The following is a 16,250-nucleotide window of genomic DNA, read 5'->3' on the forward strand; positions in this document are numbered from 1 at the left end:
TTTATCGCAAGTATTTCGTGAGCTACTTTACATACTAAAATGATGATTTATGTAACATGTTTGGTTTTCAGCTAATAATACCATTAAATAATACATCGTTGCTAAGAAATAAATGATTATTTGTTCAATAAATATTATCTGAACTAAGCTAAAACAAATTATGCATATTATATAATATAGAATATAATAAATGTGAAATAAGTAATTATTTACATCTTTACTTTATTTACATCTGTAAGTTTAGAACAGATTTTTATAAATTGCAATACATTTGTTATAATATGTATTTAACGGAAATAAATACAAAATATACAGCCAAAAAAGCATTCAAAAATAATTTCTTTGAGCTGTATTACATTCATATTTAAACATTAAAAAATGTTATATATAAAATGATTAATAAATACACTTAAGTTAATGATTTACAATTTAATTGCATATTTAAAGTAATATAACAGTCACAAATTGTATAGTAGAGATACTAGCATATAATATTTTTACAAATGATTTTATAAATATACTTTTAATACTTAACGTCAATATTAAGTATATTATCTGTATTATACATTATTTGATTACAAAATTACAAAATAATTGCATTTAAAAATTATATGTTTGAATAAATATATATAATATTTAAAATAATGTGTTTCTTAAGCTAAAATTTAACAAATAAAGTTAAATTTTGAAATATAGTTACTTAAATACTATAATTATCACAGAATTACTGCAAGATAATAATTTTTTTAACATACATTCATCGAAAGTGACAAAATTTATTCATAACAATATAATAGTTACATCCTAAAATACTCATATAAAGAGAAAACAGAAATTTGAACAATGTGTAATTAAGTCGACTGAGTAGAAAAAATAATTCATCAAAATAAATATTTTAAAATCATTAAAATAACGTCTTAAATTTTATTTTGTTATAAAGATAACTTATATTCAATCATAAAATTTTAATTTTTCGCATATTAAATAACATATAAAGCTTAGAAGTAATATATGCTTTATATACAACAATATAAATACTGTTTTCAATAAAGATATTTGCAGAAATCAAAATACAATAACAATGAAAAAGAAGCATTTTAAATTAACATTTTTAACAAACATAATTGATAAAATTATACAATTTTACAATGTAACAAATATATAAGAGATTTTTTTTATAAGAAATTTAAAAGATTCAAGCATTATTCTTTCAAGGACTAAAAGTACATAATTGTATAGTAAGAAAGTAAAGATTTATTATAATTAAATTAAAACTTGAATGTTCCGTTGTAAGACATAGATTATAAGAACATATCAATGTTTAAATGTGATGTGAACATCTAAAATTCTTGCATTTAATTTTTTTACATACTCAGATATGTAAGGTATGTACAGACAACTATAAATATACAGTTCATTCCACTATAATATATGTAACATATAATATATTTTCATAATAGACTCAAATTTTTCCCTATATATGATTCTGTGATCATGTCCCAAAATATTTTAATTTAGTATATTATAATAAACACAATAAAAAATTCTTTAATCATAAAAATTTATTATAAAATTTTAAATACAAGATTTCAGAAATATATCATTTAAAAAAATAAAACATAATAAGTAGAACTTACATTTAATCATAGAAATAAAATACAAAAATTTTAATCTAATCGAATAGTTAAATATTCCTGACTAAGTAAACAAATATTATACAACGCAATCAAGACTTTTATGTTCTGCATAATACTTAAGTGTAAAAAAATTATTCTTCCAGTATCTCATACTAATGTGAATTAATTAAAAAATTTTATTTTACTTTTTTATTTTAAAAAACACACTGAATTTAATAAATTTGTTATAGTGGAAAAAACTGTTTTTGTTTTCGTTTTATCTGAAAAAAATCAGAATTTTAAAATAAAAAAGAATCTAATTAGCAATTGCCATTAATACACATTAGAAAAATACCTCATTGTTTTGTAACAAAAGGATTGGCCAGCAACCCATCCTGGAAATTAAATTTATTGTAACATACAATGATAAAATGTCAAGATATCACAACATACAATATGAAAAAATTATTAGTTCATTATAATACACTATTAATTTTGGTTTAATGTAGTCCAATATTATTCATTTCCAAAGATAAATATCAATCAATGCATATCTTCAGTTTAATAGAAATACAGGAAATGACACAGGAAATAACATTAGTTTTACAGTCTTATCAAAACATTCTAGATTATCATTGTATATTGTATATTATAGTCAGTTTTATTTTTATCACGTAACTGATTATTAAATCACATGTATTCACTCTTATACACATCTTATACATATACATTAATACGAACAATCGTTCTTCAGTGATTTTAAGCTAGACAATCTATCTGGTAGGCTCAAATAATTTATCATTCAATATCCATTAATATCTTACATTTATTATATTACTTTACTGTATTCTCCCATTCCGTTAAAAGTGGCCTATGAAATTCGTCTGAATATTTACGATGAGAAAAACAAAAAGCATTGGTAAAAAATTTATATTCAATTCTCTGTTTTCATACTAGGTAACAACCACTGCTATAAAACCAAACATATATTGCAATAATTTGACTGGCATACTATAATCTATCATGTACGTTTTATATCTATATATTCAACAAATATGTATATATACATATTAATATATTATTATATAAATATTACATAATATTTATATATTATATACATAATATATTAATATCAATATATAATTAATAATAATTATATAATAAATATAAATAATAAATTATATAATAATTATATTATATTATCTATTAATTAATATATTATATATTAATATATATAACTAATTTTGTGTGTGTGTGTGTGTGTGTGTGTGTGTGTGTGTGTGTGTGTGTGTGTGGGCGCGCGCAAAAATATTAACAACCTCATATATACATCACGTTTTAACACGTGTATTATCGCATATAATAAATACACATGTATGTATCCAGAATATTCATTCCACCAATCTTTTCTTCATTTGTTTTATTAATGAAAATGCTAAACACTGTCTACTATTGCCATTATTTATCGCCTTGTACTTGCTCATAGTAAAAATCAGTATATTTCATGTAAGTGCATCTTATATAACTGAATGTTATCTTAATGATTGCACTATTGAATAGCTAAAGGCAATTACTAGCATAAATATGGTAGACAAGATAATATACAAAAAAACAAGTAAACTCAGAAAATTTTTGCCCATAACATATTATAATAAATGTGTTATTCAAGTTTTCCCTTTATAAGACTTAAAAGTTAATGTAACATATTAAATTCGTATAGTAATGATCCAAACGTTCTAGTATGACATACCTTTCTCTCATTAAGTTAAATATAGATGCTATGAAAACACATATTAATTCAACTGTGTAAAATTTCACTTCTAATAATATGGAAAGTAACAATTAATAAAATTATTATTATGACTTATTCGAACTACAACATTTGGAACAATCAAAACAACTGGTATGCTATCTCTTTGATGACCAAGATGCACGAGTAGCACTGCCTGGGCCGCTTCCAATTATACGATTTTGGAGCTCTGTTATTGTTTCTTGCAAGGCTCTTTTCTCTTTCAGAAGCAGCTGTATGTCTTCTTGTGCTGCACTTAAATGAGATTTGATTACAATAGATTCTTCTTTTATACGTATCAATTTCGCATTTTCCTCTGATATTTTCTCCAAAGCATTGAGACGACGCCGAAGCTGTTCATTATCTAATTTCAACTGTTTACTAGACTGTCTTAAAATATTTAGTTCCAATTCATGATTTATATTTTCGACTATTTGAGTATCACTGCTTGTGAGTGTTACAAGGGAATTACTCCTGCTCAACAGGTTTACTAGAAATAAAATGTTTGAGTTAGATTAATAGTAGAGGAATGTATAAGAAAATATTTTATAGTCATCTATAAAATACACAAAAAAGTTGTGCTTCTAATAAAAAATTACTTTTAACGAATTAGGAAATTAAATATTTTTTATTGAACATAGATGGTGAGTAAACAATATATATTTACAATCTAAACTATTTGTGAACAATAAGCAGCGTTATAAAACAATGTTTTGTACCTTATATGCAGCATGTCCAAAAAGGACATATTGGCGCAAAAATGTTAGGACAAAACTTATACTACATGTTAATGAGATCAAGTAGATAAAAAAATTTATATAACCTTATGTCCGAAAATGCTTTATTAAAGAGTTATAAGCATCAAAAAATTGTTATAATAAATGTTTAAAATTGCTTCTGTAATAATGCTAAGGATGCAAATCATTCATCAAACTTGTTGAACTTTTTCGAATATTCCTGCTATTGTAGAAATAGTAGTAAATGTATGTAAATGTATTTCTGCAATTCTGTATAATGAGTCTTAAGAACTACTTTCTGAGAAATCTTTGAACGCTCATAACTCTTCAATAAAACATTTTTGGTCATAAGTTTACATAAACTTTTTATATCTACTTGACCTCATTAACATATAGTATAAGTTTTGTCCCGACCTTTCTGGACACTCTATATGTTGTTCATTCATGCTGATTTATAAATTGCATTAAAAATTTTAATAAGCATACGTGATAATAAGCAGAAATTATTTTCTTTTGATTTGAGAAAAAATAAAACATGCCTTTGCATAATTAAATGCAAATCTAAAATTCTATTTATTCAATGTCCTATTAAACAATATTATTAAAGCAGTAAATGCTACTACTATTTTTCTAATTGTTTTGTATAAATGCTCACATTAGAAAGGCCGTCTGAATGCACAGAATTATACAATGTATAACATTAATTTTAAAAAAGTAAACAAATTTTTAAATAAAAGAATTTATCACTAAAATGTATTTCGAAAACCTACTATATTATAAACTTACTGTACTATACTATATTAAACACTATATATCTTCCTTGTACGAAAATAATAAGTGGCAAATAATAATAACAAAACTTCATTGTACATTGTTACCTACCAACTGGTTCAATATGAAAAACTCCATTTGCATCTCGTACTATCTTAAGCTTTGCAATATTCAGATCTATAGGAATTGGTCCTGGCGAAGTTATATTGTTCGGTGGACGATCTTCATTTAAACGCAATGATATACTCTCCAGATATATCTGCAATAAAATAGAAATGTTATGTAATTAAGAATAAAGTTAAAAGAAATAATACAATAAAATTTAACATACCTGCAATGGTATTGGCCTAGGTATAATTTCATCTTCAGTTAAGTCTGTAAGACCACTTATTGAACTCATAGACAAGGCCATTGATACATTAGTAACTTTAACTTCTAATTTATCTTCAAACAAGTCCAAAACACTTTGTTTGTTATGTACATCTATAGTAGTATCTACCTCTTCTTCAGCTGTATTATCTTGATTCTGATTTAAGTGCATATTTTTATTCCTTATAGCTCGACTTGCTTGAGACAATTTCCAAGAATCTGACTTGCATTTTAAATCATGATCCAAACGTAGTTTAATACATGATCTACAGTTAGAATCTGAAGGTAATTCGACCCAACCTCGTGATCGTGCACTGAATTTTGTCTAATAAACAAAAAATATTAAAAAATATATGTATAACATTTAAATTATATTATAATTATAATTTCTACTATGTAATAGAATTACAATTCTTTTATTTTGTAATAAATTCATAAAAATTTAAAACTAAGCTATAAATGTGAAATTATGGAAAATAAACTATAAAATCGTTGAAGACTAAATTATTATTTGCATATATTAGATAATAAGAACAAATCCTTAATATTAGCTTCTTTATGAGCATACTCTATATATATTTCTATAATATGTAATTAAACATTTAAATACAAAAATTACATATTGTTAACTTTTTCTTATTAATATGTGATAAGTTAAAAAATTTTAACATAAAAAGCTACGAAAACTTGTTTTATAAACAAAGCTACTTTCATTTCCGTATAATTCATATAAAATACACATCTGCAATCGCATTTGAAAGCTTTTCAAATACCAGCTAAGCATTATTTCATACCATGCTACATGAACTTATTACACTTTGAGTACATATACATATTATGAAATTAAAAACTAAAAAGCTTTAAACCCTTCACATAAAAGTAAAAGTGTGTACTTTTGAAATGCTTATATAATTCGTTTGTATATACAAATAAAAAATAACAATAAAATATTAACTGCTAATTATGCAACTTAATAATGTAATAATAAACTTGTATGTAATTGTCACATACTCTACAAATTTATCATTTGCATATTAATAATTACTTATCAATAAGGATTACAAACCTAAAAGTAAATCATCAAATATTTTCCTTTAGTTATTATATACTAATCTAAAAAGCTAATCTATACATTCACAATAATCTTTTTTAAATGATCAATAGGATAAATATTTATATATATGCAATTTGTACAGCATAGTGACATAATTAATTCAAAAGAAATAAACATGCGATAAAATGTACATAGTACAAGGCATTTAATATGAAATATATGAGTACTTTGCCAATACCTTTCTCTTGACCTGCCACAAGTGCCACATAAAAACATTCACAAGAGAAGGAGAGACGCAGGAGAAGCATGCAAAAAAGTTAAAGACAAACATTGTATAAATATACATATATAATATAAAAATGTTTGTAATGTATGTGATATGAAGCTAGAAATAAAATCAAAAGAGTTTCGTGGCACACGAAGTATGTAACTAGGAATAAAATGTTAGTCATGAATACATTCCAAGTTTATACAAAAAACTTAAATATTATTTGAATAAGATACTGCATTACTATTTTAATGTAATCAAATTTCATACTCGAAACATCTTAACAAATTTTAACATAAGTTTCAGAGCAATATGTCTTCTATAAATGGTTAAATCTGTATTGATTAGAAATATATTAAATCTGTACAATAAAAAGCACTTCATATAGTATATAAAAAATGTTTAAACTTTCTAATGAAATTATTGTATGAAAGAAACACTAAAGAATAATATATTTTTGATTGCAGCAACATTAAAAAAAACCTTAGTATTTAGATCTATTTAATAGATTTAAAATAGCATATTGTATGTAATCAGCAAACAGGAAATTTATCATTTAGATGAATAGAAGATAATATTACCTGAAATTCATCCCATGGGATAGATGAACATTCATCATTACCAATATTTGAAATTTGAACTTTAATTGATGATGCATATCCAAGAGATTGTTGAATAAATTCAACTTTAGATAATTTAAATGTTGCCATAGATACCTAAAAAGGATTATATCTAATCAGGATATTAAAGTTTTCAATTGTATTACATTATTATATTACATAACATAGACTTACAATATCCTTTCGTTTACACACACTATCCATAGATTTTTCACTCTGAGTATCAGGAGTTTCTTCAACTACTTCACTAGCTTCTTCTACTGCTGTTATTCTAATTGAATTATCGACAGAAAACATTGTATCTAACTTTTCTTGATCTTGAAGATTAATTAAAACGTAGTTCTCACTGTCAGAACTAACATCACTTCTTATAGACACAGTATCACTGCTACCATCTTCTGGAGAAGCCTTCAAAGCTGAATCAATTGATGTCATCAAATTACTTAATCCTTTTTTCATAGAAGAGAGACCAACATTGAAATTATTAGGAATGAATGGTGTATTTGAAGACGAATCTCCTTTGCTATGCTTATTTGTAGCATCAGCAGTATATCTTAAAGTAGGCAATGATTTCTCTTCCTCTACAGCAATGCACCTTTTATCATGTGCTACATTTCTTATCTGTATATTATTTTCGTGTTTATTGGTACCATTCTGTTTAAAGGTCACAACAGTTTGAGGTATACTAGAATGTATAAAATCCATTGACAACATTGATGATACGTCACTTTGTGGTGTTATTGTTTCATTATTTATATTAATCTTTTTACTACTGCTCTCAACTCGTTCTGTACTTTGCCATGGAATAGACGAACCTGGAATGTCATCTGCTATGCTAGATGAATCTGGCATAACGGATTCCAAATCACCTCCAGAATTTTCTTTACCAGGGGTATGCGACGGCATGACAAATGTTACTTCTACTTGTGGTATCAATGCACCAATAACAAGTGCACTACCACAATCAACCTTTAATATTTTATTAGAATCAATATTTAGATACGTTGCCATTTCCGATAAAACTTCCGATAATCTTAACAAGAACAAATATTGATAGTGATTTATCTGAACGCTAACTAAATTGCTTATGTATGCAAGACCATGAATGTCAGCAGTAGATTTATTTTCTGATAAATCTTTCTCTGACGATTTCATAGACATGTAACACCATAGAGTTAAAGGAAATGCATCAAGGAACGGAACAGGTCGGTTTTGTCCCACCGCACGAGCACCAAGAAAATCTCCCCAAACAGGTTCCAAATTGCAACACCATATGTCTTTAGCTTCAGTCCATAAAAGCTCCCGGTGTAATTGACGAACTAATTCGTTTACAGAATTACTGCTAAAATTAGGTGGTGGATATCGAATATTATCAGTGCCTATAATAAATAAATGAGTGTGAAATATATGTATCATACTATATAATAATAACGTGAAAAATGTACTTGTGTATAAAACTTTTACCTGCGCAATGTGCCAAAAATTTATCTGTAAGAATATGAAAATCATTTAATCTATTTGGAAAGTCTGTAGCAAAAAACATCTGTCCCATTTGAAAAGCGTTTACACACTGTGCTAAATCTGCTCTTGAAGATCTTTCTGCGGATCGAACATTTGTTATTGACGCTCTGGACGTCTGTATGTGCAAAGACTTTGGCCTATCCTTCTGATTAGGATAATCTTGTTGGCTTTCAAAAACTACCTGAAGTTAATAAGTATATTGGGGGTATAATAGTACGAAACTTTAACCTATAATACAAATGTCTTAGTACTTGCCCTTGGAAGTATAGCTTCAATTTTCACATCAAAATACATTAAATTAGTGGAAGTATATGTCGATTGTTTATCCTTATTCATTAGAGAATGATATAAATTTAATGCAAATGAATTAAACCATAAGCAGGAACAGACATCAAAGTTTACTTGGATAGGATTCAGTTGTACATAAAATTTTGGTGGTGGCACTAAACAATTACAAAATAGATGAAGTTGTAGATTAATTTAAAATTTGTTAACGTGATAATTATATGTTTACTTACATGGAAATGTAATATCTCCAGGATAATAATAATATGTAAATTCAGCATGAACAATTGTAACATCTTCTGGAAGACAAAATTTGTCTCTGTCACCTAAGCAACATAAAAATATTTCAATAAAGTGTAATAGAAATGTAAATATATTCTCCAATAACATACATGCGTTATGAATATACTCCATACAACAGTAAAAATTCACATGATGTTATCTGTTACATATTACAAAATGCAAACCATAATAATTGCATGAAGTATAACCATTTATATGTATCTACGCAACATAGTCCCTAGGATCTGTAAGATAAATACAACAAATTTTTTTATTGGAAGCCTTCTTAAAAGACACGAAAAATTATATGCTTCTTTATAAATGATTGAAATTTCATTTAACAGAATTATAATTTTCTATATTTTTATAATTGAAAAGTGGTAGATAATGTTAAATAGAATAACGTTCCATTTGAAATACTTGGAAAGTATATTACATAATTTATTACTTATTTTTTGAATATTTGTAATGCTTTTTACATACTTCATTTTAAATTTTCTTCTCAGAAACTATAAAATAAATATATAAAAGATTATCGAATATTACTTAGACTGCAATAGAACTGATACATATCTTTTAAAAGAATATAAAAAAAACATTTAAAAATTTTGATTAAAATATTTGCTTTAGAAAAGCAAATTATACTATGATTATCTTTTAAATATATTATAATTACGCTTCAGATTAATTGTACATATATTAATTAATATATGTATAATATTTATAATATATAATAATGATAATATTCATATATTTAGAACTGCTGTTAAAAACGTTTTGTACTAAGTTATAAATTAATGCTCAATAATATGATACATACAAGATATAATAACAACATAACACATGAAGCAACAAAACTTCTCAAACATGAAGCTATGTTTAATTGGTACTTATAATGCGATATTAATATGAATATACTATTACTGTTTGTAATCTGTACCTGTTGCATGTTTCTTCCTTGTTTGAGCTGTGCAATTATTAAACGAAATAATTATTGATATTATATGAAAGTTTTATATAAAGGATCATTTTAAAAAAATAAACCTAGTAAATAAATTAATTTGATTATCATAAAACTTACACATACCCATAACAAATTCTTTTGGTACAGGATTACGAGACGTTGTGGTTACTTTGTATAAGGTAAAATCATCTATCCTTATTATAATGCATGTTGTCATTAATTTAGCCAGCTGTTCCAAAATGTAATTTTTCACTGGATTACCACTAGGATGTTGCGACTTTTTTTTGTCATCAACAGTTATGTTTATATTTTGAGATTGATTACCCTTTTCCGAATTGTCTCCTAAACCTTTTGTATTATTAACTAAATGAAAATAAGAAACGATATTTTATTAATATTAAAAAGACATGTTTGTGATTGACTGTTTACTTTTTAAAGACAAACCTGTAATGTTTCCTTGACTCCTAGTTAAAGGAGAATGCTGTGTTCTGCCAGAATCTATGAGATCCATAAACTGACTTCGAAAAGAACTTAAGGATTGCTGTAACCATTGGCTGTGAGGTGTAGCATTTTCTTTATATTTAGCCCAATGTTTTCTATCAGCCATTGCTAAGTGATATGGATAATAATCAACTTGAAATCTAACTAATGAAATTTGCAGTGCACCACCATCCTTTAAGTCAGGATGGGAGGATCTACCATCTAGGTAGAAAATAAATAATATTACAACATTGTTGTTAAAAAGAAATAAAAAATTTGAATTTACTTACTACCAGCATCATCACATAAATGTAAATCAATTCTTTGACAAAGGAAATGATATGAAGTTTCTACAACATCATATCTGGTAAAAATTTTAGAGATAGCAGTATTATATTGATTTTTTGTCCTTGATTGTTGAGATATTTGTGCTTGATACTCTGGCAATACCTAAAACCATGAAAATATACTTATCATATGATTGAAACTTTCTATTTTGTTTCTTAATTTTGCACTTACAAACCTCTAATTTTCTAGCTGCTTTAGTTTTACGCTCTAATACTGTAGCTTTTTCTATCAAACCACCTAAAGAATCAATAAAATGAAGTGCTGCTTTCAACTGTGAATCAGTTAAAACCCATAAGAGATCATCTAATATAAGAATCAGTCTTGATCCCATAACAAAACAATCTAAAATACAAATTCATATGTTATATCATTCTATCGTACTTAGAAAACAAAAGAATGGGAAATATATTTGTTATTTATTAAAATATTTTTAACCTGATATTCTTTTTTTAATAGTAATCCGACACCTTGCTTGATTCGTAAGTAAACGTAATGGCGTAAGGTTCTTATCTTTAGTACTTTGTGCCTCTATTCTAACTGTCTGCCATTCTAATTCTTTAAAAATAAGTAACTGTCCACGATCAGGATCTTTTACTCTAGTAGTCCTTAGATCACACCGTTGCCATGTTGCAGATTTCGATTCCACAATAATGCGATTCATCTATAACAAAATAATAATTTCATAATAGCTTCTAATAAAGATATGAAGGCAGATTTCATTAATAAATAAACCAATAACACTATGTACCTGAACTGAAGCAATGAATGCAGGACTTTTGAATGTAACTGATACAGTATTAACAGTCACTGTTATACCATCGATTACTTTATGTATAAAAGAATACTTTGCAGGACCAGTATATGAAGAAAGCCCTTGTGGAGAAGATAAATCTCTCAAATCTTCACATGTTTCTACTTCTATATGAACTTCATCTAAACTCTATAAATATCAAGATCTAATCAAAATTTTATTATAATATAATATTAATAATTCTATTGTATTATGGAAAAGTATATCAACAAATAGTTTAAAAAATGAATATATAAAAATATACATAATTAATATGTATAAATAGACAGTTGTTATTTACCAAAAAAATAGGAACACTTCTTAATTTGGTCCATTGTATACGAAATGAAACTTTATTGCACCAAGCATTTGTTAATCTAAGCCATGACGGCAATTCTAACAAATCAGTTAGAACTATTTCATCAAGTTCTAAGTTTGTCAGTTCGCCTTCACCTTTAAATGCACTTAAATTTATTTTATCAGCTGATAAGTTCTTGGTAAACCTATAAATTTAAATAAATACACATAAACATCATATTGTGAATAAAATACAATGGCATATTTCTTTTTTACAGTAGATTTATCTTCTGTAAATTTATATATAACATATTGAAATCTGTTCATAATGCAAACATAAGATAAAATTTTTATTTATATTGTAATTTTAAATAATTATCTAAGACTTGTCATGTTAACAATTACGTTAATAATTGTAGATAAACACGAAAAAATACGACTAATAATTTAACGATAATAATAATAACGGTTATTAATAAAATAAATAAAATTGTCCACAATTATAACTTGCTTGTTCTACTTAATTAAGGGTGGTACAATTTTTAATTGTACTGTGTAATTAATAATGAAATTTATTTAACAGCTTAGCGTGTAAATACCTTGATAAATGTTTCAATAGTTGCTTTTTTATTAATGACACCATTTTTTATTATTTTCAATTGATTTCTACGATGTCAAATATGCGTTTCAACATGGTTAATTTGACACTATACATTTACACAGAGCGACGATTATAGACACGGTCCGTCCATACATGCCACGATTGTCGACGACTTTCGACTCAAGTAGTCAGTAAGTAGACTACACTGCTAAATTTCTAGTTTCTTTCTTTAACTTTTTTCTTTAATGTCTTCCTCTCTCAAAGTTTCTAACTTTCGATTCTAAGATCAACAAAATATACCTAGTTACGTTCTTAATTTTTATATTACCGGAGAAATATTACCTTAACAAATAGAGTATTGGTCTATCCTTAATACAAGAGTAAAATTGATCTATTTTTTAACATATTTATTTGACGTTCAAGATGTTGTTTCAAACGTTATTTCATTTACATGCATCTGTGCATTACAGAATTAGCGTACAAATAAGGCTTATCTTTTCGTGATTTTCTGAATTATATCTTTAAGTGCAATATATAATATAGGGTGTCCTAATAAGCATGGTACAATCGAAAAAAGTGATTGATTCTACTCTTAAAAAAATAAATCAGAAATGTAAAATAAAATTTTTTGATATGGCGCTTCGCTTTCAATAAAATCGAATGTGAAAATTTGTTTAACATATGTGAATTTGTTTAATTACCGACAGTATGAGTAAGCAATCAGTAGGAAGTTATTTTATATACGAAAATAAATAAAAAATGTAGAATAAAATTTTTCCGTTTCAGGAATGTAGAATTAGAACTTTGAGTCGATCAAAAGCTTTTAATTTATTTGTAATCCAAGAGAAAAATAAAATTTGAAACTTTGAACGTATTTAGTTAAGAATCGGTCTAGTACACACGTATTAGATAAATTTTCAAATATTATTTTCTTGGAAACGAATGAAGCATCCTATGAAAAAATTTTATTTTACATTTTTGACCTATCTTCACAGGTAAAGTAACCTCCTGTCAACTGTTCAGTTTATGTATTCTCTTCAATTAAACTTTGTGTGCTTCTAGGCTTGACAAATTTTCAAACTCGATTTTTTCGAAAACGGAGTCATATAAACAAATTGTATTCTATATTTTCGACTTGCTTGTTCACGTAGAATCATAAAAGAAATATTCAACATTTAGAAACATTCCTTGCCAACTATATAACTATAACTAACTCTTGATTGTTAGAACACTTTATATAACGATGTAAATAATGTTAAAAAATATATAAGTTAAATAGATGTATAATAAACAGAAAAAATGTAAACCTTATCTTTAAATATTTACTCTTTAAAATTGGTCCATACATATACACAAATAATCTTATAACATACGGTGAAAGTAGACAAATCGTTCTACTTATAAGTTTATGAAAGAAAGGCTAAATTTGCATTCTTTACATAGATATCTGATAACTTTTCTTTTTCTTCAATTTCTAATACATAACGAACTTATCATTTTTACCTACTTACGAGTAAATGAACCGTTATTTTATTTAGCTGTACTCATTTACATGTCCTGCAATTTGTGCTGTCTCGTTTTCGCAGATTTTGATTCAAATTTCATAGATTTTAGAAAGAAAATATGTAGTGATATATATATTGACATAATTATGTTAATACAGAAATATATCATTATATTTACATATCATAATATTAGTTAAACATGTTTGAATTTAAATTAACCTAAAAAAAATATTCTTCTAGTCACCTAATATAAGATAATTTGCTAAAAAATAATATAATATACGTGAGAAATTTTGAGGAAAGAACTGGAAATACAAGATATTAACGACGATAGTACTTTGTGTTTATGTTTTGTCTATTATAATTTGATAAAGTAAAATAAATCTACTTTGATTAACTCATTTCTAATGGCACAAATAAATCGTACGTATCTATTAATTAAAAGGTTAGTTAATATATGCTACTAATATTATCATGATTAATTATTTTAACTATTACAGAAAGCATATGTTTAACATTACCTAAAAGTATAACAAAACAAATTAGTACATGTGAAAATAGTGAACAATATATCACGAATTTTTTACAAAATGCATTACCTTCCTCTGATATTGGTTCGGTAGCAGATGAGTTAAGAAAGGTATAATAATAATAAAAATATATATATATAATATAAATATATAATAAATGAATAAGAATTATATTGTATTACTAATAAAATTTGATGTATTGAACACTCATATTAATTACCAGAAATTTAATTTATGACATGATTATAATTATTTTACAGTCACTGATATTTGCTAAGCATAAAAATAAATGGAACAAGAAAAAACGATGTCAAGGAAAGTTATTAACTAGTAGGAAACGAATGCAGCTTGGTTTACGTAAGATTAGTTGCAAAAGTGATATGAAATATACAGCCTTATTACCATTAAATCAATTATGGCTAAATTATATGGAACAAGTACTCGGCTCCAAATTTTTTAATAATATTCCAAAAGATTCTACAGATCCAAATTGGGAAAATGTTAATCAACAGTTAATTAAAGCAGATTTTCATGGTGCTGAAATTTCCATTGTTGGATCAAAATGTCCTAGTTTGGTTGGATTAAGTGGCATTGTAGTTCAAGATACAAAAAATATTTTCAGAATTTGTGGAAGAGATAATATTATGCGAAGTATATAATTTGTATTTTATACTTTTTCTATTCCTTTTTATGTCTCATACTTTATTATTATTCCTTTGTTCTATCATTAATTCATGTTTATTTTCAGCAATACCTAAAGATAATGTTATTATAAATATTTATTTAAAAAACATAAAATTGGAGTTCTTTGGAAAAGATCTTTGTATAAGACCTACCGAACGAACAATAAAAAAGTTTAAATGTGGACGTATATACGAACTATAGTGAAATCTGTTGTAATTTCTGTAAAATTAGAAATAAACTCCCTTTTTAATATGTACAAAATGATTAATATATAGAATATTTATCCCGCAAAATATTATGCTAGATGGGGCAATACCAATTTGTCCTACAGAAAACGTGAAAAAGGAATTTTGTTGAAGCTCCCAAAAAAAAAAAAGAAAGATTCTATTTTCAAGAAAATTGATTTTGAAAATTCATTGGGTATTCGTACATATGATTCACAAATATCACCTGCTGACTGAGTAGATAAATATTGTGCTAATAGAATATATGTATACATATATAAAACAGATATATTACTTTTCGAACAGAAATAATTAATTCTTTTATAAAATAGAATTTCTTTTAATAAATTTTTTTTTTTTTAATACAAAAATCTGGTCATCAACATAGGAGTATATGTACACATATATAAAACAGAAATATATTCCTTTTCAAACAAAAATAATTAATTCTTTTATCAACGAAAATTTTTTAAAATAAATTCTTTTTCTTTATAAAAAAAAATCTAGTCGTATTT

General features: G+C 25.6%; 2 protein-coding genes across 6 annotated transcripts; one reads left to right on the plus strand and one right to left on the minus strand.

Annotated features, from left to right (window-relative positions):
• Positions 1-414: 414 nt before the first annotated feature.
• LOC139989766 (bridge-like lipid transfer protein family member 3B) lies at positions 415-14,177 on the minus strand. Of its 5 annotated transcripts, XM_072008330.1 has the most exons (19): positions 14,100-14,177; positions 12,791-13,072; positions 12,196-12,397; positions 11,853-12,044; positions 11,540-11,765; positions 11,280-11,446; positions 11,047-11,206; positions 10,721-10,978; positions 10,400-10,639; positions 10,253-10,279; positions 9,264-9,356; positions 9,001-9,188; positions 8,689-8,926; positions 7,399-8,603; positions 7,186-7,320; positions 6,575-6,586; positions 5,245-5,607; positions 5,025-5,172; positions 415-3,895 (listed from the first exon to the last, which is right to left on the minus strand). In XM_072008330.1, exons 2-19 carry the CDS (start codon positions 12,832-12,834, stop codon positions 3,525-3,527), a joined length of 4,269 nt encoding a protein of 1,422 aa, XP_071864431.1. In that variant the 5' UTR covers positions 12,835-13,072; positions 14,100-14,177; the 3' UTR covers positions 415-3,524. The 5 variants fall into 5 exon arrangements, with proteins under 5 accessions (XP_071864431.1, XP_071864432.1, XP_071864434.1 ...); XM_072008331.1 differs by lacking the exon at positions 14,100-14,177 and having other exon boundaries at positions 8,689-8,922; positions 8,997-9,188; positions 12,791-13,011; XM_072008333.1 differs by lacking the exons at positions 10,253-10,279; positions 14,100-14,177 and having other exon boundaries at positions 12,791-13,011.
• Positions 14,178-14,629: 452 nt separating this feature from the next.
• On the plus strand, positions 14,630-15,763 carry Pop4 (ribonuclease P/MRP subunit POP4). The gene is made up of 4 exons (XM_072008414.1): positions 14,630-14,720; positions 14,798-14,937; positions 15,088-15,478; positions 15,576-15,763. Exons 1-4 carry the CDS (start codon positions 14,705-14,707, stop codon positions 15,710-15,712), a joined length of 684 nt encoding a protein of 227 aa, XP_071864515.1. The 5' UTR covers positions 14,630-14,704; the 3' UTR covers positions 15,713-15,763.
• Positions 15,764-16,250: the final 487 nt, after the last annotated feature.

The sequence above is a fragment of the Bombus fervidus genome, chromosome 8, assembly GCF_041682495.2.
Source record: "Bombus fervidus isolate BK054 chromosome 8, iyBomFerv1, whole genome shotgun sequence".
Lineage (NCBI taxonomy): Eukaryota > Metazoa > Arthropoda > Insecta > Hymenoptera > Apidae > Bombus > Bombus fervidus.

Coding starts and splice junctions, on each gene's coding strand:
- LOC139989766 (XM_072008330.1), bottom strand. CDS start 12,834: ATGGTGTCATTAATAAAAAAGCAACTATTGAAACATTTATCAAG. Junction 10,979..11,046: donor TTTATGTGATGATGCTGGTA/GTAAGTAAATTC, acceptor TTTTCTACCTAG/ATGGTAGATCCTCCCATCCT. Junction 10,280..10,399: donor ACCAAAAGAATTTGTTATGG/GTATGTGTAAGT, acceptor ATAATTGCACAG/CTCAAACAAGGAAGAAACAT.
- Pop4 (XM_072008414.1), top strand. Junction 14,938..15,087: donor TAGCAGATGAGTTAAGAAAG/GTATAATAATAA, acceptor ATTATTTTACAG/TCACTGATATTTGCTAAGCA. Junction 15,479..15,575: donor AAGAGATAATATTATGCGAA/GTATATAATTTG, acceptor GTTTATTTTCAG/CAATACCTAAAGATAATGTT.